General features: G+C 30.4%; 1 protein-coding gene and 1 long non-coding RNA gene across 5 annotated transcripts in view; one reads left to right on the top strand and one right to left on the bottom strand.

Annotated features, from left to right (window-relative positions):
• The window catches only part of LOC129912177 (dendritic arbor reduction protein 1-like), a 185,485-nt gene that overhangs the window by 137,790 nt on the left and 21,430 nt on the right, over window positions 1-26,265 (top strand). The window contains exons 5-6 of one of the 4 annotated variants that reach the window (XM_055990323.1): window positions 1,268-1,327; window positions 25,482-25,737. In XM_055990323.1, coding sequence (XP_055846298.1) covers window positions 1,268-1,327; window positions 25,482-25,567 — 146 coding nt within the window. In that variant the 3' untranslated portion in view covers window positions 25,568-25,737. Of the gene's footprint in view, window positions 1-1,267; window positions 1,328-22,351; window positions 22,816-25,317; window positions 25,392-25,481; window positions 25,738-26,265 lie in introns of those variants that run through there. The other 3 variants (XM_055990324.1, XM_055990322.1, XM_055990321.1) reach the window with 3 other exon arrangements.
• Window positions 16,413-18,115, bottom strand: LOC129912180 (uncharacterized). The gene is made up of 3 exons (XR_008771763.1): window positions 17,967-18,115; window positions 17,489-17,907; window positions 16,413-17,427 (listed from the first exon to the last, which is right to left on the bottom strand). It is a non-coding gene; the product is annotated as an uncharacterized LOC129912180 (long non-coding RNA).

Genomic DNA, 26,265 nt, shown 5'->3' with positions numbered 1-26,265 from the left:
TCAATTTTTTTGTATTTTCTTTAAAAAAAAAAATTAGTAATGGCATAGTGTTTAAAACAACCGTAATATAAGTCGGAAAACTTGAGTGGAAATTTTCTCGTTTTTGTCCCGTTTTCGAGTTATGACAATTTTTATGATTTTTGCTCTCTTTTCCTTTAACTGGCCTTATCTTTGCCATACTAAATACGTCTGCTTCGAAAGATTTTTCTTACAACTAATCAAAAATTTATTACAGTTTTAATTTGTCTCGATACTTTTTTTCCTGCGAGCAACCGTTTCTCCGCAATTTTGAATCAAAATCAATTTTCTTCGTTTTTTAAGTTGTTTTTTTTTTCACTTTCATATTAGTCTAAGAGAAATAATAAGAAAGGTAGGCCTAAAAACTCCTGGTACAAGCAAATGCAAAAACACCAGCATTCAGTTGGCCTCAGAAACGGAACAATACAAAACCGGGAGGCTTGCCGCCGATTTCTGAGGTCAACCCGGCGAACCCCACAGGCGGATCACTAGTGTGAAGCAGTAACGTGGGAAGGTTATGATCCCCTCGACATCGAGATCATAACAGCGCCGAGAAAAAGGAAGAAGAAGATATTAGTCTAAGAGCCAGGAGCAGATTTGAAAACAAAGTTATTTCACACTCAGCGACTCAGCTCACGAAAAATTATAAAAAGTTTAACGTCGCGACGTTGCGATAGTGACATGTAAACAACTAAATTTTTATCAAAAATAAATAAAGTTCTTGCTAGAAGGTTAAGTTTGTGCTTCAAAATGAATAAAAATTTGATATGTGTTCTCCACAATCCAAATGAAAATTGCAACGAACTCAACGGAAAAGTGAAACCATTTTCAACAAAATCCCTAGAAAAGTGTGCTGAAGTTTTAAAAATTAGAAATAAAAACCACTAGGTAGTGTTCTTGGGCCAATTTTGTGCTTTTTACTAAACCACAAGCAGAAAACACCATCGTGGCTACTTTTGCTGACTGCACCGAAACAATTGCTGGTAGAAAAAACGATTAAAGAATTAAATTTTAAATTACAAAATGCTCTTATAAGTTAATATCAGAAGAGGGAAGTATAAACCTAAATATATTTTCATTTCTTTTATTTGACATATAATTAAGATCCATGAAGTTGAGACAACTTTAACAAATACCGATTTTAATGATTTTTATAAGATTGATGTAAATTCTAATAAATAATGATTCATTCCTCCAAATCACTTTATATTACTTTAAATTCTAAACTACATTTTTTTTTCTTTTTTAGGTTGTACAAAAGTCTATACCAAAAGCTCACACTTAAAAGCCCATCAAAGAATTCACACAGGTAAGTGTAAGTGCGAGTATGTTTATTTCTAAAGTGTCAATGCGTGACACAATGATTTATTACCAACCAACATATAAATAAATTAATTTAAAAAATTTATAATTATGAAAGCTCGATATCACACTGCGCCATATGATAATTCTTTACATCCGAATCTGTCCGCCATTCAGCGTGTAGATATATTGTCGTTATCTTAATGGGGGCAGCTTGCATGTTTCGGCATCAGCATCGCATTCGTCGTAGTCGTCGTCGCCTCGTTGTCGTTATTGTTGGCACAAAAATGTTATATCCATCCAAAACTATCTGCATGGTCTAACATTTGGTTAAGATCTACCGCGCAGCACGTCCACACTTCGGTGTGCGCTGTATCGTGTGTGTGTGTGTGTACTGCATTGGACGTGCGAAAAATTATGTTAATTTTTCTGTTTAAAAGAATGTGGGCTCTGGCTGGCTCCTTTACCAGCAGTGGTGCGCTGCGCTGGTTCATGGCAGCCAAAGTCTACCTCGACTCAGACTCCAAGACCAATATCATGATTGAAATGTATGATTCAACTCTCAGCATTCGACTTCAGGTCCTCTATAATGTACATATGTATGTGGGATAGCGGAATTGGAAAATTCGATTTAAAATTACTTAGGCTAATAGAGTTTTACGCGTTTTGTCTTTGAGTATGTTGCAATGAGTTATTGTTTCAAGATAAATTCCGAACGATTCGTAGTTTTGTTTGAGATAAGGTAAAGGTATAGAGTATGATGTTGTATAGTGGCACTGCTATGGCTTTATATCTATGGACCGTATACTCACGCTGCTCGGTGAACGTTTAACATGTGTTAATGGGTGGACGGACTTAATCAATTGCACTTTGTTAATTGTGGTGGTGGCGTTGTTTTGGATAATAAGTGAACTTTTTAATTAAGAAACTTGTACGGACATTATAAGTCTGTATGGTAATAAATAAATGCACTTTTATTGCCAAGATTATAAATTTGGAAATTATTACATTTTTGAAAAACGGTTTTTTTTTCATCCAAAAGTTCTATTGAATCATTGTAAATTGAAGGCTTACTTCCTTTGTAGGTGTAAGCTTGTTAGATTTATGTTGTTTTTTAACTATGACATTGAGTAAAGGAGTAAAAAAAGGATAGGCACATATTTTTGTCGATACAGTTGAAATACTGAAATTCCTTGAGAATTCCATCTTGTTAAGATGGAGGGTTGAGAGTAAAAAGAATTAAATTTATGACTTCCATCCACACCCTTGATTTTGATATAATAACAGTTCTTTTTACGTATTACGGGTGATTTGCATTAAAGATATTCCTAAATTCGGTAAAAATAAAGTAAAAAATGATGTGTTCCCTAGTAAGTGCGAGTTTTAGACAGAGCAGTAGAAATTGCCGTTGTGTCTACGTTAGGCGCCTTTTATGCCTTTATTTTTGAGAAAATTTTTGAAAAAATATGACCCTGGTTAAAGGAAAAAATGCTTAACATATAAATTATTTAAAAAAAAAAGACTTTAAACATTACACTGGTTTACAGCCAAAATGGACACTCAATCCCACTATTTTTTTCTTACGTACTTTAACCTCATGGACTCGGAAATAATTTTTAAAAAAATACGATGGATACGTTTTCGAGCTTTGATTTTTCAAAGTTTTTTGTCGTTGTTTTTTCCAGAATACTTAGTATTCGGGCTAAATCTTGAGTAATAAACGACTTTTCTGAACAGAAAAGCCAGCGCCTGAAAGCTGAGTACCTAAATATGCAACAAACAATAGAACAACTTTTCTGGGTCACTACAGATGTTTAATTGCAATCGATTTTTTAAAGAAAATTTTTGCAAAAAAAAACTTTATAACTCAAAGAAAAAATCAAAATCTTTCGAATCCTCATATTTTAAAATTTTTCATGTGTAGTACACTTTCTAGCAAAGATAAAATCTATGGATAAATTATAAAGATATGACGTTTTAACGTTCAATATTTTAGACTTTTTCTGTTACTTTTTGAGTTTTCGTCTATAACTTGTAAACTAAGCCGAATTGAAAATTTGTATAAAGCAGTTTTTTGTAGATAATTAAATTTTCTATCGATATATATCCTTTTAAAAAAATTTTAATTAAAATACTGTAAAAAACTTAAGAAAAACTTTTGAAAAAAAGAGAAAAAAACGAAATACTAAGTATTCTGGACAACAAACGACAAAAAACTTTGAAACATCATATCTCGTAAACCTATCCTTAAAATCTATACGAAAAGTATAATGGCACTCGGTGTCCAAGAATTTTTTTTTTGTAAACGAGTGTTATAGTAAAAAGCCAAAGCCACTTTAGTAATTTACTTAGTCAATAAGTAGACTGATATTAAAATTCGTAAATTTCCTTTGGCTTGATTAATCAAACGTAGTATTTACTATACATTTCCAATTTTTTTAAAATTTCATTTAGTTTAATTGCATTTACTAGCTACTTTTTTTGTTTTATTCTGTTTTATTTATTTCATTTTATTCAATATAAAAATCAATGTTAAGGTAGAAATTTTCTGACAGCCTTACGGACAAATTTGTTACTAACAAGATCATTGTTTTTAATTTGAAAGAGATCATAGAAAATTTCACGAATTATGAGAACAAATTTTATTAATAAGAGACAAACTTGAAAACAACACCATCTCTGCCATGCAACAAACTGATCTAACCTAATTTGCTGGCATTGATTGCCTCCTAGTTCCATATAATAACCCACAATCTAATACAAAAGTGTGCAACACCAAAGTGAGGAGCAATCATTGTGCAACTAGACGGGTCGTTTTCCATCGAGATTTCATAACAACATCACTTTACTGACTTAAATATTCAATTCATTTTCAATTCACTTTGGATTAGCAGCTCTATACTATACGTTGAAGGTATAATGATTCTCTCCTTCGCTTTTTAGCATCAACCACGGACTATGGCAGATCTTTCCTTATGCCACATAATATGAAACGAAAAACGGTGAAAAAGCCGATCATGTTGGAGAGATATCAAAACTTCCATGTTGTATCTTTGTATGTTTGCTCGTTTGCAGTGCGGCACAACGCAAGAGATCAACAGCAGAAATAACAGCAATAGCAGCAGCAGCAAGAGTTGTTCGTAACAAACTTTAATTAATCGGACATGCCCCCATGATTTATGATTGTAGAATTATTTCGCTAAATTATTATGATTATTAAATGGAATTGCCAAACAGGATTGTTTATACAGAAAAGGGGGTTACTTACGTACTACTATACAATTCCGAAAGGAATAAAAACGTAAAAGAAGTAAGGTACTTTTGCGTTCTTTTGGCAAACATTTTTAAGTGCACGGTGGCGGTGTTGAACCAATTTTTATGCTGCGACAAGACTTGAACTTGTTGAAAAGTTAATTTATCTACCCGGAGAGAATGGTTGCTATAGAGTGTTATTGCAACTTTTTTTTTTTTTATTTAACTTCGCATAAATGTCCTCGTTTTTCATTTTATTTTTTCTTGATAGTAAATCTAAGACAACGACCATAAAAAGAATTAAAAATATCAGGTGACACTTCTTACCTGTCGGTAACGCGCGTAACGTACGTGCTGTCTTGCATTTTGGAGTGACTTTTTTCATCTATGGGGTTTTCCTCGTTGTCTTGTTCATATGTCATAATTATCATTTGTAAAGATAGATGTTTACATCGTGCGGGAAGAAGTAAATAAAGTTGTGTGCGCAAAGGACTTTTGATGAAGTTTTATTTTCAGTTCAAGCAATATAACAGGTTCATTGCTTGTGTCTTTTGATCTTACTGTGAGCTTTGAGATCAAAATAAATTAGGAATTCAATTATCAAAGAAAAAGATTACATTACTTGTCTGCCTTCTGTTATTTAGACCAAATTTGTTGATTTCAATTTTTGGGGGGCTAACTGAGGTGAGCAGGTTTACATTAAAAATAATAACTTCTTTTTTATTCAGCTATCTAAAACACTGAATTTTAAGCTTTTAAACCAGGTTGATGCTACAGAAAAATGCGCAGATGTGTGAGCCATCAGGATCAGGATTGAAAATTAATGTTGAAAATTTATAAAACTTAATGCCTAAGCTACTAATGCTGCTATATTGCACACCATTAGTGGTCGAAAAGTGATCAGATTCAAAATCAAGTTTTGTACTCAACTCTTTTAATTTCTTCGTATTTTTAATTTTCAATCGATTTTACGAAACTTACGGTAGCAATGTAAGTCAAAATTAACTCGTTTTGAGAAAACCTTCCTACTTTTATTGTTTTTGTTGTTGTAATGAGGTCCTAAGGCAACTTTTCACTTAGAATTATAATATAAAATGGCAACCTGCTAATTTTTATTAATTGACATTTTAAGACCCGACAAAGTAAAACTTTACTCTTAACTATTTAATATTTTTGAATAGATTAACTTTGTGCATGAGTTTTTTGTATACACATAAAAGAAACTCAATGAAAAATCTTAATTTCTATCACAAAAGTCACTTTCTCAACATTCAACCTAGCCTCTTATGTCACTAGACCGTAACGTGTGTGTCACATCACTCTACGTCAGAAGCCATTAAACCAACTAAAATTGAATTGCGCTTATTGAAAAATAAAAATCAAAATAAAAAAAAAAATTACAAGATGAAAAAAAAATAGAAAGAGATGTGCCCAATATGGAAAATGCGGTATGCACTTACAAATCAGGTAGTTATTTACCCTCAACATACTATAAATGCCAATAGACATTATTTTCCCGACGGACATACTATAACACAAAATACAGGGAGCTTAAGCCAGTCTCTCTGCCAAGCAACAAAAGCAAAAGAAGTAAAAACCACTCAACATCTCTGTTGATTAGTGTAGCGCGTCCCAGAGTTGACAAAGAGTCAGTCCATATAACTTACGAGCAAGAGACCAAGAAATCCCATCTCATGCAGTGTTGTACGATGGAAGCTATGACAAATATTGTCTCAATTACTTCAGATATTCGCTCCATGCGGTAGGCAGGCCAGCAGGCTGGCTCTGGCAGGTAGGCAGACACATTTAAAGTTAATAAAGTTTATTTAAAGTTTGTCAATCAATGGTATGCTTAATGTTTATAAGTGAAAATGAAAATGCCAACCCAAGACAGACTGACAGTTGGATAAAGTGGACTTAAATACGCTGTCAATTGTATTATTTGTTTTTTTTTTTCTGTCGATTTTTTTATATGGAAAGCGATGTGATTACTGAGACCAAATAAAATCGTCTCTTTCTTTGTGTAACCTTTGCAACGGGGGAATTTTTTTTTTAAATTGCCTGACTCTACGATTATCCATCGATAATCATGGGAACACAAGATTTCTTCCACATCACTGAACTGTAATTCGAGCTTTGTGTATAATAATTATGTTCACAAAATTATAAGAAAATTATAAGTTACTCCCAGCGGGTATTTTTTAAACACAATTTCAATCACTTCGAATATAATCGAATAAGAAATTGCCCCAATTTTGTTAATAAACTTGTGAAAATAAAAAATAGTTAAATCATTCAAGCGGCAATGTTGGGTCTCTGAATTTGTGTACTTTATAAATGTGCTCCAGCACTCATTGACAAATTATCAAAACGCTAACGTGTCAATAACGTCACGTAGTACCAAACAAACAGGAGTAACAGCCACCGCAACTGGCTTATACGGCGGCGGCGGTGGCAGCAGCAGCGATGACTGGTTAAAAATTGTTTTGGCGCGTGCTCTACAAAAGTGGGGCTCCATTCTTCTCACACTCCATAACTTTATGTGCAAAAAATCAATTTGTATCTTAAAGTGTAAGGAAAATTAATGACCAGCAGGACTTGGATTGATAATCAAGAGGAAAAATCGACCAAACGCAATGCCCAAACTGCTACTGCTGGGTTATATGTAACGTACGTACACTATTAGTGGTCGGAAAGTGTCCATGGCCAAAATCGGGTTTTGCACTCAACTCTTTCGTTTTGTTCGTAGTTTTTCTTTTCAATCGATCTTATGAGATCTAACCACTACGATGTAAGTCAAAATTAACACTATTTGAGAATGGCTTAAGTGTCTTTGTGTCTTTTGTCACATATTTAAAGGCAATAACATGGGCACAATTATTTTTCCTTCAAAATGTACAGTTGTTTATTTTTTTTTTTATTTCTTGATTTGTTATTGAGTACATAAGGATTAGTGGTGAATGAATTTTGTAACATGTTCATGATTTTTAATTTGTTTTTTTTTTCATTTTTACACCTCCTGTTATAAGAATTTACATTTATTTTTTTGAGAATGTGTTTTTGTTTGTAGAATTATTTACATTAACATCGAATCCGTCAATTTAATTTTCATTCCTTATTCTCAATCAAGTTCATATTTTTGCCATATGATCACAAAAAATTCAAATTAAAATTTAAGACAATGATTTAAAATAATTTTTTATAGGTATATGTTTTTTTTTCATCAAATTCTAACAAATATCATGCAATTTGTCAACAGGTTTTTATTTATGATCATAATTTAACAAAACCCCGAATATTGATAACTTGAGTCATAACTCATTTAGAATTTTTGAAATTCAAAGGAAGTTCAAAGCTTGCGCTGGTTATATTTTTGTTTTGTTTTACGTTTGCATTTCTTTAAAACAAAAACAGTGTGTGCATTATTAATCACCTGCTTATTAGCGAAATTATTCATTTTTGTCTCCTTTTTTTTTTTAATTTCTTCAACAGTCTGCTAAAAAGGAAGATTGTTTTGTGAAATGAAGTTCTTATTAATGGAGGGAGAGAAAAAAATAATTTTGTGCATTTTGGTAATCTCTTGACGCATCATACTGCTAACCAAATATTTCAAATGTTTCAAGTTCTGTGTCGGTCTCTTAGCAAGAAAAAAAACTTGTTTTCTTGTATTTTAATTGAAACTCAACTCAATGAACACAAATGTTTCAAATAATGTATTTTATTTAATTGTTATGATTTTTAGTGATATCAAAGTCTATGAGCAATTTTTGTATATGGTAAGCAAAACAATGTCCACAAATGAATGATTTTAAAGTTTTGCTTACCGAAAACTAAAACTAAACTTCCTTTTTCATTTTGTTTTGTTATAAAAATATAAATTTTTTAGTAAGACGAAAATAAGTCAGTAGACCATAAAGACTGAAAAGCAATTATAAAATTGATGTAGTACCTTCATTAAATATTGATTTTCTAATTTAGCCTTCAATTAAGTTTTTTTTTTAATACTATCAAAAAATAGGTAAGTAAGTATACTGAGTTGCAAATAATCTGGACTAATATAATCTCTACTCATGAAAGTTCACAAAATAACTTGTAGAAAGGTCTAAATATGTCGGTCTTTTTGTTGGCATAAAAACACTAACTTAATGCATCCGGTATTAATTCTCAATTCATAGTATCCATATCAGCTTGAATAAATGATAGTCAATGATCAAATGTTTCATCAAGAGTAAATGTTATTTCTATTCAAATTCTACAATATTCCCATCACCTTGTTTATATTTGTTGGATTTTTATGACAATCAACATCGGTGGTCTCATATGTTGGCTGGTACCCAGCTAGACGCATATGTAGATGAGCCTTGGTCTATATGATTGCTCCCGCAATAAAGTTTTGCTATATAAGCTCCGCTGGGTGCACCATATGAGACGATGCCGCAATAGAGTTAATAAAATCAAAGGACTCATTGTGTGATTCAGTGTTACGCTTTATTTGACAGATAATGTGTAAGGTATTAGCATATCGTATGGATTTTTGTTGAGTTTTTTTTGAAAAGTGTCGCCAAATGGTTGTGGTTTGGTCATAAACTAAATAATAATTTGATACAGGTGTTGTTTTTACTGCTTCTGTGAGATAAATATTATATTTTTAAGGGTTTCGCGTCGATAACTTCTAATATATATTTTTGTTTATTCAATATAACTTATTTGAGTAATTCTGTGCACTTTTGTCAAAATGAAAATGGTCACTTTAAAATAAGTAAATGGACATTTTAAATTAATGTATACTTAATTTTTACTTGTGTTGTGTTGTTTTGCAAATTTAATATTTTATCATAATTTTCTATAACTGTTCTCCCTGAATCTGATTTTTACATAGCCTTAAGATTTGACATTAAAATGTTGTTACATTAAAATACATAATAGTGTAGTAACTAAAGCTCAAAAATTGACAATATTAGGGAACCCGGCCGAACAGCTTAGATTTTGATGATCTTTTTTTTCAAACGTCGGTAATTAAAAATACTTTAAAGTCTATAGATTAAAAATTGCCGGTGTTGCCGTTTTGATTTTTTAAATTTAATTGAAGATTTTTGTGAACAAAAACAAATTTTTTTCAAAAATTTTTCTTAAATTTCATAAATTAATTGATGCCAAAAGATTGTCTAGGAAATTCAAGGAAAAAAAATATATGGGAGTGAGGGACAATCTTCCATAGTTCAAGCGATAGATGCAATTTTCTTATTAATTGACTTCAAACACAAAAAAAAATATTTGAACACAACGGCAACACCTACAATATTCAAATATACATTTTTTAAAAGCTAGAAGCTTAGTCATATATGTAAAATTAAAATTAAGTTAATTGAATGAACGGCTTTTGAAAGAATGGTAATTGAACTCAGATTTTTGAAAAAAGAAATTATTGAAAAAATTTTAACATGTCGTTTTTTAAACTTGGTCGTAATATAAAATGCATTTATTTTCAAATGTTTTTGGCCGCATTTATTATGATTTCAAATTATAAAAGGAAATGCCAATATCTATTACGGTTTATGAAAAAAACTAAAAAGTATTTCATTTTCGAAGAACTTTTTTTAATAAAAGTTTTGAAAAAAAATGTAACTTATTTTTTTTTTTTAAAGTTCAACATGTAAACATAAAATTATTTTTTATTCATTTAATAACCCTTACTGTTGAAAGTTAAATAGCAAAAATTTAAAGTTCCTATTTACCACAGTCTTTGAGAAAATTAATTATTTCAATGCAAAAATTCAGTTTTAATAAATAAAAACCATTGAAATTGAAGTAATTTTTCATTTTTTTTTTCAAAAGTGTGATATATTTTACCTTTTTTGCTTCGAAATTCAACTGATAATATTTATGCCCAAAAATTTTTTTTAAATAAATTCATATTTTATTAGAAAAAGTTTGGAAAAAAGTCATTTTAAATTTTTCTAATAACATTTTTTTTTTAATTCTGAGTTTGAGGACCATTTTTTCAAAAAGTCTTGATTAAATTTAGTGGATTTAAATTTAAGAGATAAGAATGAGCTTCTGGCTTTTTAAAAATGTATTTTAAAATATTGTAGGTGTTGCCGTTGTTTTCAAAATATTTTTTTTGTGTTTGAGGTCAGAATGTTAGAAAATTGCATTTATCGCTTAAACGATGGAAGATTGTCCCTTACTGCCTTTCATATATTTTCCTTAAATTACCTAGAGAATCTTTTGCTATCATTTGTTTTATGAAATTTAAGCAAAAAAATGGTTTTGTTAAAAAAAAATTAATTTTAATTTTTAAAAAACAATACGGCAACACCGGCAATTTTTAATCCATAGACTTTAAAGTATTTTTAATTACCTATGTTTGAAAAAAAAAATCGTCAAAATCAGAGCTGTTCGGCCGGGTTCCCTAATAATTTGCTTTAGTTACTCTACTAATAGCTACTTTTAAGATTTATATCTCTGTCACAATTTTTGTATTTATTAATAGAAGACACGCATGAAATTGAATGATTATAGTAGATACGTGGATACTTTCATTCAGAAAGTAGCACATCCCCAAACATTTTATCTGGCCACGTTTCCTTTTTTGTGACATTTTTGAACCAAGAATTTCGATGTTATGAATAAAAAATAAAAGTTCCAATCAATCAAAAAAGAACGTACAAATACTACCAACTCCTTCTTTATTCCAACATAGAACCGTTTACAATATTGCAGCGCAAAAGGAAATATAACGTAAAGATAAAATCAAAACTCTGCACGCATGCTCGCGTATACCGTGGGACAATGATGAATGAATTACCACAATATCTGACATGAGTACCACAATGTGCATTTTTCCGCCTAGAATATTGTACCCCAACCGAATGCGCTTGTGAAAAAGAACTAACAAATAATGTGTATTCACTTACTACGCGCACCACAGTCCTTAGATGGTCTTTTATACCGGGTAGAGTTTAATGTTAGCCGTATAAAAAATACGCTCGCACAAAGTGCCATCTCGTTGTGTGACACCATCACTCAAGTGCATTTGTTTTTTGTCCTACTGTGTGAAAATAATTGTTGTAAAAATGATTTTATCATACATTTTTTGAGGAATGATTCTAGTTTTTGAATGTTAAAGATCTATAACCATCAGGATTCATCACTCATAAGTGAAGTCAGAAACTGCTATAATCTCCCTCTAGGTCTAGTTTTATATTTTAGCAACTTACAACAACTGTTCTGCGTACAATTGTCAACTAACTTGTAGTTTTCGTACCATCACAGGGAAGCGATTCAGCTTTATGATTTTTGTCTGTGATGGAGCGTTCTCTTTGATCTGAGATGTGATCAATCCTCTGTAATTACATTTTAAGATCTATCATGTTGCAATTCATGTTGCTTGATCGAGAACCTTGCTTTGAAGGAAATAATTTAGCTAAATATCCTTCATTTACAACCACAAAGACTATCCATTTGAACGGTACTCAAATCAGTTGCATCTTATTGGTATTCTGGGTATAGGTGGTTTATGTCAATTTTAGCCTGATTTATAATATTTCTTTTCTTGTCATAATTCGTCAACACATACAGACATGGGCTAACATATCAGTCATTTTCGTTGATAAGTTCTTTGCAGAGTTGTAAAAATACACTGTGCTACAAAATAAAAAAAAAAAAAAATACACTCGAGAAATTACATAGTGTAGGCCAGGCATGTCAAACTCAATGGTAACGAAGGGCAAAAACAGCGAGAACAAAATTTTTATGGGCAAAAAAAAGAAAAAAGTAGAACTAAAATTTTTATAAAACAAATTATTAAAAAAAAAACGGGAAAAATGATTACATTAATGTATTCCATTTACCATGTTTTTTCTAAGACCAAGATTAGTTAGGCTGGATCTTATAGGTAACTCATTCGTCTTAATGACTTAAATAAAAACTCGCATCGACAGGTACATTTAACAGGAAAAAAGCGAAGAAAATCAAGAGAACTTGTCTTTCAAAGACATAAATCTGCAAGCCTTTTTCATATTCAGTATGAAAGTTTATATTTTTTTGTGGATTATTTTTGATACGACCGATAAGGATAGATACGGATTAACTTAAAAAAAGTAAAAGAATTCATAAATTTCGATAAATAATAACGTTCACCAAAAACTTATAAATAATAACGTGTAAAAGGGATTAAGCTTTTAAAGACATTTTCGTTTTGATTCTACGATTTCGGAATATGCTTGAGTCTCAAAGATGCTATATTTGTGCATAATGGGGTTCTTGCCATAAAATTAAGAATGTCACGTTATTCTTCCTAACAAAAATTAAAGTATTGGACCAATCTGGAAACTCTCTGATCATGAAATCCTTAGAAAACGTCTTTTAGGGCTGTACGTTATTTTTTTATCAAAATTTAAAATTAAATGAGACAAAAAAAATGTTGGATATCTCAACAAAAACTTTAAAAATTGAGCAACATGAAACAAAAAATTGCAATTTTTTCGCTTAGGCCTAATAATATGGCAAAGTACTGTAAATTATAAACTTAAACTCGAAATTATTAAAAATGTGGACTGGGCCGCAGAGTTAAGCGTTGTGGGCCGCATGCGGCCCGCGGGCCGCAAGTTTGACATGCCTGATGTAGGCTGTTCGTATGGTCGAATAGTGCATAAAAATATTTTTGTTATATTTTTGGAACCCTCCATTTTGTTTTTATTTACAAAAAACCATTTTTACAGACTTAACGATGTAATCTATCAATATCTCAGTCATTTTTTTAACAATTTTCAATATGTTATATGTTTTTGGAAAGAAAATTTCCAGACCTTTTGAATGATGTACATAAGTCTATTGTTTAAACAAATTAAGTGTAGGTTTTTATCCCATAAATCTTGAAAAAGTGATTTTTTTCTCAATTTTTTCAAATTTACCCAATTTTTTTTTTTGCAAAATAAAACAAATAAAAAAATAAAGTTAGGTCATATTCTGAAAGAATATTTATTTAGGCACACATTGTTGTATTGTTTTGTTGAATTTGACCAAAACTGCGGGATCTATGCTACTTTTCCGTAACTAGAAAATATGGCATATCATGATGTGAATTGCAAGGTGCACAATAGGGTGCTCATTATGTTAAAATAATTAGAATTTGTATGCTCCTAGGATCTTATATGGTTGAAAATAAACTAAAAATAATATTAACTAAGTTTCAAGTCTCTAACTTCATTCTAACCCGTGCCGCCAAACGGTTGAAGTTTCTTATGGGAATAACATGGGGTTTTTTCGACCTAGTTCGATCAATTTTATATTCCAGCCAAACCATTTGTTCAAAAAATTTAAAACTTCACAGACTCAAACTTTATAAGTGTAGCTATCATGTGAACATTTTTCCGATTTTTAATTGTTATATTTTTAGAGATTTAGCTTGGTAAAGAAAATCATTTTTTCAGATTTTTTAAAAATCGCTTTTAACACGTTTAATGCCAAAAAATTAAAAAACATACATTTTATATTAAAATGTTTTATATTTAAAATGTTATATAATAAACTAGTTGTGTGTTCATTCTTCAACTTGCATCGATATTCAAAACACGTGCTCCCGATTTAAGAAAAAGTACTGTGGTAAACAAATAAAAAACTAGTTAATTATATAACTTTGAATAAAATATAAATTTTTTATAAATTTTTTTTTATTTTTGCAATAAATATTTTTTTATTTGTAATAGAAAACAAATGCATTAAAATTTTTTTACAACGCTAGTGCGTGTCGGCCTCGTTGCTCGATGTATGTAAGTGAGTTCCCTGGTTTATGACGTGAAAATTGTTATTTTTTAGTAGGCTACAACAAACATTGTTTGCTTGGATTATTTTGAGTGTTTACAAAAAAGTTTGCATAAGTTCTCAGAAGACTCAATAAAAATGATTTTTGGACTAAAAAATTTTTGTTTTTTTTTTTACTTTGACAGAATTCTCAATTATATTTTAGTGTTGTTATTTTGTTAGCATTTTCGCTTTCGACTTGGAGAGTTAGAAATATTTTCGTTTACCTTAAACAGCATACTAGATTTAAAAGAAATGGTTTTTTACATTTCTTTTGAGTTTTCACCTTGAGAGCAAGGTTTGAAGGGAAACATTTCATTTTAATTTTATTTTGCTTTATTTTAATTTTGTGTTAGTTTGGGAAAAGGCTTATTTAAGTATTTTTATGTGTTCTTTTAGTACAGGTAAAATAGGCATTAAAAAAAAAAGATTGTTACACTCATGAAACTTGTTAAAAATTTTGCTTTTGGGATAATAACCAAGGATAAAAAGGTCTATAAAAAATAGTTGGGTGGAAGGGTGTTTTTTCGAGGACAAGAGGGAGATGGTGAAGGTCAAAAATATAGTGAATAAAATAATTTTTAAATTTTTAAATTTAATTAAAACAATTATTGTTTGTGGAACATCATCATATGACACATGTTTTTAAGGTATTTTTTTATGCTGAATAATGACATAAAAATAAATAAAATACAATTCCTCTAAAAAAAGTTATAGCCGATTAAAAACAAGGTGTTTGTTTGTTGACTTCAACAGGTAAAATATAACCGAAACCCATGTGAAAAACATGCTACACTGATGAAATTCGGGATGAAGGTTTTATATAAAGCAGCGGCAAAGGATTCATAAAGTTTTTAAAAATATTTTTGGTAAACGGGTGTTTTTTTTTTGTTAAGTAAGGAAAATCCGCGATAAGCCCCACTAAATTAATGGTATAAAAGTTACCCTTACGAAATTTATTAAAAATGTTCTCTTTCCCATGGGAATTACGAATAAAGTAAAACTATAAATTTTTTTTGATGTGAAAGGGTGTTTTTTTTTAGGTTTAGAGAAAATATGGGTATATTTGTAAAAGTGTGTAGGTAATACTAGAGTAAAACTAGTGGTACCCTATTGAAATTCAACAATTATGTTACTTTTGAGATTAGAAACAAGAATCTAAAGTGTCTATAAGAATATCATTGTTTTTATGGTGTTTTTTTTAATGAAAACAAAAACGATGTTTCACCCTTATGAAACATGTTTTAGATGTACATTCCGAACCATGAATGTCATGGTATCCTAATTTTCCAACGCTCTTCCATCCGAAAACCAAAGCCAATGCTCCATCAATATAACAACCCAAACAGAACAACCTCAAAAGTATCGAACTTTCGGTGTAATTATGTTGTCCAATTAAGTTAACCTCTCGCACAAGAACAAACTGTTATATAGAAACATTGCGAAATCTGCAGTGGCCGGGCATAAAATGTTGCAACAAAATGCAAAGCTAGAAATGTGTATATACATATCCTTAATTCCAATACTGACGGTGTGCCGTTCGCAGCATGACACCTGTTGTCCGAATGAATATATACTATATATACAACACATACTCTTGGGTTTCTAAACTTAAATTTATGCCGCCACCGCCCGATCAATCGTTGGTTGCAATCGTTGTATAGCTGTAATAGCAGCAGCCAGCAGCTAGCAGTATGGAGAGTACAAGCAAACGAATATTGAGTTTCTTAAATCGGATAGTATTTCTTCGTGTCATTTCAGTGTCACAGAACACGAACTGATTGAGATATGTGAACCCGAACCGAATTGGAATTTAACCTTTTATGTTCCATGAATATAAGTCGCTTTAAGTTTTCTATCTGATATTGTCAATGTTTGCGTGTGTTTAAATGTGTGTGTGTGGGTAAGAATCAGGGGCGTCGTTATCTTATAGAAATGGCGCCCAACGAAATTGGAAATGTTAAAAGAATTTCTATTATCGAAAGTAGATTGAAGAATTTATGAAGAAGTCGCTATTGGCTTTTTTAAATCATCTGTCTTTATTATTACCAAAAATATCCTAACAACTAATACCTATTCTTTGCTCAGTTCAACAAGTGTTGTTAGATGTCCTGAGATAAAGTCGGCCTTCAAAAGCGTCAATGCTTAAAATTTCACTGTTTTGCAATTTCTTTTGCATTTTATAGGAAGTATCAAATAAATATTTTTTCACCTTAAAGCCTGGTTTCTGGCCTCAAACGGTCCCATATCAACTCCACCCTTGATTGCCAGCATTGGAAATAGTTATGTGACGTGTCACTTAACATCGGTATGCTCGTAAGCTTCCAGCTGTGTGACATATCAGATCGAATGGGAATTGATCAAATTCTAGTGAACAGACAAACTCTCGAACGAAAATTCAGTGATAGATTGGTATCTCCACTCTGCGGTTTGGAGGCGAGACAAGCGATCCAAACACCAACATCTAGCATCGCAATATATTCCATTTAAGCTTTTTTTTGAAATTTATTTATTTTTTTCTTTCTTCTGGTGAAAAGGTATTTCTTCAACATTCCACCTGTTGAATGAGATATACCACCTCTTATCTTCAGATGGGTTAAAACTAATCTCTAAAAGACCGTAGTGTGCTATTTTATTTTTTTTTTTTTCTGAACTTTTTTTTGTCAGAAAGATGGCAATAACCATCAGCATGTGGAACGTGCGCACATCACTAAATTTAATTACCATCCAGAAACATACTCACGTAGGAAAAAGTCCAAAGTATATCACCAGCATTCATCTTGTTAAGTGTTTTCCTCTTCGTTTGATGGCATAGCATATTGTTGGCGGGAAAAAGGCAACACCGATCTTTTTTCCATCCATAAATAAGAACTAACTTTACGGTTCTATCGCACAACGTGCTTGGGCTTGAGAAAAACGACAAAAAATAATAACAATGAAGAGCAAACAGGAAAAAAGTGAGATCGAGGTAGCAAGTTCCATAGCCAACAGATTGTGTGGTACTTAAACTCGGTGTTCTTATACTGATGATGATGCACGCGCGTTCTTCGCCTAAGTTATGGAAGGCCAATGGTGTAAAAGTATTTTTATGAATGAACCATTCGCGTGTTACCGTTTGTTGATTCAACACAACACAAAATCCTTTGTGATTATGATCATCAACATTTTCAGTGCAAGAATATAGGTATCCCTGTGGGCCCAACCGCATGAGCCTTGGTCCGCGTGTGGTATCATTAAAGGTTCGTCATGGTATTCTTGGTGTTTGCGAGTTCGTATTGTATAGCATGAATGAACGCAAAAGTAGAATATTTTCACTGTTTTGCTTTGTGTGTGCTATACAACCTGCGCCGGCCATAGCATGCCATACTCCGGTTAAATGTTTCAACATCTTTTGACCACGCGCTTTTGGGTTTATTGGATGGTGGTCTTGCCTTGTGCGCAGTCCAAGTTGACTTCATCGCCTTCTGTTGGCATTTTTCTTCTATGTCGTCTTCGCACTTTAAGTGCGAACACGTTGATATGGCATACAAACTGGAATGCATAAAGAAAAATTAATGACATTAAGGAAATTCCAACTTGTGAGTTATTACTTGCGCGGATTTGAAAAAAAGAGAAAAAAATGGGAAAATTTATTTTTTGACAGCATAGAATACCAGTATGAAAAATAATTTGTGTATGTAAAGTGTTATGATTTAATATTTGTTGACGATATTAAAAAATGATTTGTTTCTCAAAGGTATATGAAAACATTTTGGAGCTAGGCATCTGGACAGGACACTTGTACTTAAGGCCCGCCATTTTATATTATTTTTTGTTTTTTTTTTTTTACAAGTTTACAGTAAACTTTTTGTTTTTACCAAACCTACAGTTGCAAAGTTTGCTACTGACGAATCGATATTGACCTCTCAAACCGAAGCTGTTGAACCTTGAAATAGGCTGTCGATTTGTTCTTCATAAAATTAGTTTAATAAATTTTCCTTGATGCTTCTAGATTAAACTTAGAAGAGCTCAAAAGAGATTATTTTGGTTTTGATGCTTGTTTAATAAAACTAGGATTACCTAAGAAAGCATTGGTTGAATATTGAAATTGGAATTTGTCTTGGGATTGAGCTAAGGACTTGGGACATACACCAGATATGTCACAAAAAAAAAAAAAAAGGAAATATAATTATAAAAACTTCCGTAGGAGACTCTCCAGTTTATTTTCAGTAAGAAGGTTTTGGATCCCCGTATAATATAAACCCTTATCAGTGGCTAAAAATTCTGCTAAAATACATTCTCTATGCTCTGGGCATAAGTTATTGCATAGCCATAATGATCTTCTTAAGTGGTTTCATTCCAGTCTTAGAACCAGGGAGTCTGTTATCGGTCTTTACTTTCTCTGATGGAAACCGTTTTAATATTGTTTTATTTTGTTTACCTACTATATTTTTGAATATTTGCTACTGTAGTGGATAAATCCACATACAAATGTTTATTACGTAAGCACTCTCTAAAGACTTCAAATGAGTTAAGTTAAACATTATTCAATTTGCTCTTCTTCTAAAGTAAGAAACTGCCTTTAGAGCTTCCTGAGTAAAAATGTTTTTTTAATAAATAAAATTTTATACTTGGGGGTCATTCCGTAATTTTGAAAACGATAAAATCGAATCGATGATAATCGTTTTACAGTTTGAGAATCTTTAAAGCTATTTTAAGTCAATTCTGATTCAATATTTCATAAATAGTTTATATAAAAAAAAGTTTTCGTATCCTTAGAAGTCGTATTAGTCTAGGTAATTTAGTAGTTGCCTTTTACTCGGGTGTCTAAGGTTCGATTCCCGAAATTGTAATTGTTTTTTTTTTTTTTTTTTTATTTTCTCAATAATCGTCAATAAATAAACGATAGCTAAATAGGTCTCGTTTTTGGAGAATTTATTCGTTTTTAGATATGAGGCGCTCAGCGCCAAAACGGCCTAACCCACAAAATTTCGTTTTGAGAAAAACGAGTTTAAAAAAAATCATATTTTTAGGGTTTCTTTTTTGTTGGCTTGTAAAAGTTATAAAAAAATATTATTTAATTTTTAGTTTGAAATTTTTTTTAGTTAGGAGTGTTGGCTATACTTTTGGGCTAAGGTCTGATATTTTTTTTATTCCGAAACTACATTTGTTATAAATGATTTAGGGAATTTTATCGCCGAGGCCAAACTGGCGTCCACTAGAGTGACAAAAGTTTTTGGCTCTAATTTTAACTCTATTTAATATAATTTAATGGGAATGTATTTTTATATTATAAATTGTTTTATTGCGGTTCGATCTGTGTACTCAGTTTGATTTTTTTGAAAATGTGGGTTAGGCCGTTTTAGTTCTGAGCGCCTCATATAATATTTGATTTTTTAAAAGTGTTTATTAATTTATTCCAATCACCGATTAATTTGCAAACTCCACAAACAAAAAAAATATTAATGATTAATTTCTACAAATAACCATAATGTTAGAGTAAATTATTTTAATATGTGTATCGAAAAACTATTCGTTTTTTAATACAAATTATAGTATGTCGAACGGCGACCGTTGTTTAAATTAATAGTTTCTAATACTAAAACGAACGCTTCTTTGGATAGGCGAAAGTTTTGAAAAAATCTGTGAGAATTATTATCAAAATGGTCATGTACACTTACATATGCGTTGGAAGAGACAAAGGATTTGATTTGTCTCTAAGTTGCCTTCTTAATCGTATCGTACCTATATAATTTTTGAAAATTATCCAAAATTAATGCGTTTAAAAGTCGAATTTTGCTATAGCTGGATCAATATGAATTTTTTAATGACCCAAAAGTCAAAACTTACATACATTGAATATAATTTTGGAAAATGCATAAAGTGTTTTGTTACACATATTAAAATAATTTACTCTAACATTATGGTTATTTGTAGAAAATAATCATTAATATTTTTTTTGTGGAGTTTGCAAATTAATCGGTGATTGGAATAAATTAATAAAAACTTTAAAAAAATCAAATATTGCATCCAAAAACGAATAAATTCTCCAAAACCGAGAACTATTTAGCTATCGTTTATTTATTGACGATTATTGAGAAAATAAAAAAAAACAATCTCAATTTCGGGAATCGAACCTCGGACACACGAGTGAGAGGCAACTACTAAATCACCTAGAATAATACGACTTCTAAGGATACGAAAACTTTTTTTTATATAAACTATTTAGGAAATATTGAATCAGAATTGACTTAAAATAGCTTTAAAGATTCTCAAACTGTAAAAGGATTATCATCGATTCGATTATCGTTTTCAAAATTACGGAATGACCCCCCTTATTAAATTTTAATAAAATGTGTTACTTATTCCTGCAACAACCACAAAAGAAAATTACACCATTGTAGAAAAATAATGAGTTATATCGGGATCATTTTTTTTACTTGCCTACTAGCGATTTGATCGCATTTTCCAAATAAAATGCACGACTGGGTCACACGTACTTGCTCTTTTGTTTAAAGTTGCTTTGAAATGGAATTTTTTTTATTAAATTTAAAATTAAATAAATAAATTAAAAAAAACCTTAATAATAATATAAAATGGTTTGAAGTTACAAAAACATCTCCTTAAATTTGACCCTAAACCTATGCCATTAATAATAAAGAATTTTAATAAACAAAGTTTTGAAAATCGTTTGGGCACTTTATTTTTTAATAGTTTTACAATTTTTTTTTATCATAAAATAATTTTTTTTTCTTAGTTCTTAGTTCTAACATTGTCCAAAATTTTTCATTGAAATTTGCCATGTGGTTTACGAAAAATTTAGACATAAAAAAAATCGTTTTATGGGAAATACCGTTAATAATAATAAAATTCCATAAAATATCTTTTTATTCAAAAGTACCACTTTATTTCATTACGTATATCTTATATCAAAATCGTTACAGTCGTTTTTAGAAAAATAACTTTTTCCATTTTGGTCATACCACAAGAACCGTTAATTTAAGTCCTAGCAAAACATTGAATTTTTTGCCTAGAAAATCACCAAAAACCCTTACCTACGAAGTTTGAAGTAATTCACTTTAGTGATGCAGGTTTTAGCTCGAATAAGATACAGACAGACAAACACACGCACAGAATTGCGTGACCTAATTTTTGAGCTAAACTTCGAGCATTTCGCAAAGTACATAAGAGTTTAGAATGTTTAATATTTTACAAGACTCTATTTTTCGAAAACAAGTCTTGTTCATTTTTTTAAAGTTTATTTTTTTATTGTTGCATTTTACATTTTTTTTTTACACTATACACTTATAGAGTCCATTGCATTCGCCATCAAGTAAAATTTTTGAGAACTTAGTTGGGCAATTTTTTCTCTTAAATTGAAGCAGGTTGGTTTAAATTTTTGAACGCAGTTGTTAGTAGAGTTATTCAAAGTTCCATATCAAAAGAAAACAAAGGAAAAAACTTAAGATTTGTAGTCACAGCACATGAAAGACCGTCACAGGGTGACACTTTTACCTATTTTTTCGAATGCCTCTAACTACAAATGCATGGCTACGATTTTTTATTATTTCACTGATAGCTGTAATCATAATGAAGGTGCATCTTCACTATCTACCATTTTTGTTTCGACGTTGAATTTCGGAACACCCTGTATATACAATGTATGCAAATACGAACAAAAATTCCTCCAAACAGTCTTATTTCCAACACATAAAAACACTTTTAATTTGAAATCAAGTTAAAAATTTATCATTATCCCACTCCAATGTGTTATTTTTCTTAAATGATCCATTAAAGCAATTCGTGTCTCAAGTCTTTTGTTACAGAATTAAATTCAAATTAAAAAAATTACAACAACAAAATTCAAAAGTTACTTTAACCACAACTCATTTGTTGTATAAATAAAACCACTATTTTTTTTTTATTTTTTTTTTTTTATTTTAACTGAAAAATTGTATGTTTGCTTCTTTTTCGGGATACCTCTACATCTTAAAAGGTTACCAGATAAAACACAACATTTATAGTAGGTATATAGTATCAACAAAATGTCATTTCTTAACCCAACATTCATCTGTTTTCAATATAAAACACGAAAGATAATGCAAGAGATTTTCTACTGAAAAAATCCATCAAGCCACCAACCAATCACTATAAAACACACTTTATCAATTAGGCTCACGATGTAGAGTCAAATTTCTTCTCTTCTTGACTTCAAGTAGTAAACAGTCACGTGCCTCATAAACTTTACTCAATTTTACCATCACGGAAGAAAGAAGAGAAGTAAGAAAAAAAATCGACAAACTAACTGAAGTGCGCCACAAGAAAAACGATGAAAAAAGAAATATTTATCAGACGAAGAGTTTTCCCAGTTCAGCAGCTCCAACGAGAAAAGATTGTTTTTTTTTTCCCAAAATTGTAATCATTATAGAATATCATTGAAAAAGAATTATTATTTATCTAGAAGAAATGTGTTTTGACAAGGATTCATAATTACATCCTCGTATTAAAATAGTTCGTTTACATCATAATTCATAATAAATTCTATGACAAATGAATTTTCATTAACATCAATAAATTAAAAATTTAAATTAATTATAAAATTAAATTACAATTGTAACTTTCCTTGTCAAATGTATAAAATTTATTATTAAGTTCATTTGATCTCTATAAAATAAAAAAAAAAAACATTTGAAGTTCATTCAGCGCGTTGATTTGTTAAGCCTATTGGTAGAACTAGCATTAAATGTCACCACTAACATTATAAAAACATGTTATCGACACACATAAATAATTTAAATGTCATGTTACTTCCAGTGTACCAATAAAGTATAAAAAAAAGTATCCAGGCGATAATATTCGCGCTTGCAATTTAAAAAAAAAGGAGAACAAAAAAAAAATCAGATTGCTTTGGGGCTCCCTGTTTGGTGCTCCATTTTTCATTTTTTCAAATGACAGCGTGTGTTGCCACCGTGATTGCGCACACATTCGTGTGCCATGTGTCATACAGATAAATGAGTTTTAAATAAACACTAAGGCATACGCCTGTCTGGCAAATAAATCATTTTTATGGAAGTCAATAATAATTGCTCTATTTTTTTCTTGTACCCTTATTAACTCGTGTGTTGTGTCAATATATACAAAAAGTCATTGTAATCTTATTGAAGGATAAGATTCTAGTTCTAATAAATCTATTTAAAACAAAAAAAACTTCAAAGACGTATTAAAAAAAAATAGTTTCTATTGTAATTTTAAACAAAAGAGCTGAGCAACAAACTCGAATATAAAAAATATCGATTGTTAAAGTCTATGGTCATGATTTTTTCTCCATTTAAGTTTCATATCAATAGAATGCTATATTTTCTTTTTAAAAATTGTGAACTTTGTAACAAAATATCACGTGATCGTGTATCAATTCTCCCGCACATTATTATACAATCTACTTCTTCCAATGGAATACTTCGATAAAAGGGAAAAATAATACTCTTCTTATTGTAGTTCCACACAGAATATAGGGACTAAAGCTCTTTCATTTAACCATGCAATTACTGACAGACGACCACGATTTGTTTAATGCACAAGCAGGATACACTGCGTCATCTGCCACTATAATCCTCTGGGTAACATCACTTCTCCCGACAATAACCACAAAACGATGGATAATGGCGTATTCTTTCGAAAGCGCGTAGGTTTTTTGTGCACCATCGCAACAACTTCAGCATCAACTTCACATAGATATGTGTTTGTATATAAAACATTCAGCCAGCGCCACGAGTGAAATCATTGAAAAAACGTGTACAAATGGATTTGTGTAGGCCGAGGACATAATCGACATTATTCTCCTTCTGGATGCAACGAATTCGACGTTCATTGCGCGTTGACAATACACAACACTCTGTCTGCAGCTATTAGCGCACTTCATCGATTATTATAATTTCTCTTTTTTATTTGTCTTATAGATAGGATGTGTTTTTTTAAAGGGTACATTATGGATTCATAGAAAATATGTGTACGTTCATACAATTGTGATGCACAATTTTTGAAAGTTAGAGAAAGAAGAAATTATAGAAATGCGTATAGCCTTACACGCAGATTTCAAATTTTCATTCATAATTTTAAAGATTTCAAGAAAAACAGTTTCATGCGACATAGGGAAGAGATTTATTTTCCAGTTTTGTAAGTTCATTTTATTTTTACACTTAAAGTAGAAAAAAGTGATTTGTTTTGTTTGATTTAACAATCAATTGTCATAGGGATTTTGAGCTAACTCAGAATAAGTGACATTAATTGGACAATTACATGAAACCTGTCAAAATGTTTGCATTTTTAATGAAGCAATGTCACATTTTTGTGAATTTTACATACTTTCCAATACTTTGTTCAAACGTTTTGATCTTCTGTTTCAGAAACTTTTGCATTTTTTTTTTCAGAAAAAAAAAATCTTATATTTTGCAATCATAAAAATCTCCCAAACTTGTAGACTTTAAAAATTATGATACAAATATTTTACTGCAATTTTTGTTAAAAAATTGCCCATTAAAATCATAATATCCATTAATCATTATTGTTTATTGTTAATTTGAATTCCAAAAATTACTTCATAAATATAAAAATCTAACCACCATGTGTGTCCACCCAATAAAATGTATCAATGCATTGGCAGCGTATATAATATAACTTTATTTAATATTCATGAAGTGCGATTTAAATTTTCTAATTTAGCAGTTTAACAGCTTCAATTAGAGAGTCAACATGACTTTGGAGTCATGATTTTTATAGACTGGCTTCCCATATATGTACACGAATGTATACTATGTGCGAACCATTATAGAATCTTGGTCTAATGGAATCAAAGACTGACATTTCTCAAAGCAAATAATTTTTAATTAAGTGAAATATGTTATGTGGTTTTTTATATTTCTTGTGGTTTAACGCGATTTGAATTTATGAGATATTTTATTTCAGCACGATGTTGTAATGTTATACCATGGGAAACAAAAATCAGCGGCACTATGTGTTTTTAGTTTAATTTATAGAATGTGACAATCTTGTATAAATTTTAGATTTAAACTAGTCAAGCTTTTCTTGTAATCATTAATTATTTTTTTGTCTATTTATTTTTTATTTAGTATCTATACATGCAAAAAGATGTGTTATCAAATATTTTGGATACAACTGTTTCAACAAGATAATAAATAAAAATGGTTTGATTTGAGTATTGTTAATTTGGTAATTTCTGTAAAATTCGATTAAGTACTTCCTATATTCTATAAGACATTTAAGCACAAATTAAAGTTTATTCTATTTAATTTCAACACCCTCTATTGGTTCCTATCAAAGTACTCATTAAAGATGCCAATCAGCTCCTTAATATTCAGTGACAATCATCGACTATACAGCTTTTATTAGATAACTCGGATTTGTTTATTTTTCTATTTTTTTTCAAAAGTACACGTGCTAAAAATATGAATTTCCATATTCTCTATTGTATATCTACAACAGCAAAACAAACAAAGATAAATTACTTGCAAAAACTTTTTTGAACGGAAATGAAAAAAAAAAAAATGTAGAAAATTGTAAAAGTTTGTTTTGTCTATAAAATAATATAAATATTCAATAGACATAGAATATTGTCATTTACGTGTTCTCGATCTAATCAATTATTATGAGCGAAACTAATTCAAGAACAAAAAATAAAAAAAATACGAACATACAAATTCCTTAACTGGTTAATTGGTATTGATTAGTTAAATTTGCATTTCATTGTAATTTACCTAGTTTTGTGTAGGTATCGAATATCATCTCGCACGACTCAGTAAGGAAATAAATTTTGTCTAAATTTGAAGTTTTACATCAGTGAAATCGAATAAATCACATAAAACAAAACATTGAGACCACCACAGAGAAATTCAT

The sequence above is a fragment of the Episyrphus balteatus genome, chromosome 2, assembly GCF_945859705.1.
Source record: "Episyrphus balteatus chromosome 2, idEpiBalt1.1, whole genome shotgun sequence".
NCBI lineage: Eukaryota > Metazoa > Arthropoda > Insecta > Diptera > Syrphidae > Episyrphus > Episyrphus balteatus.
This window is presented reverse-complemented; position numbering and strand designations above follow the sequence as displayed.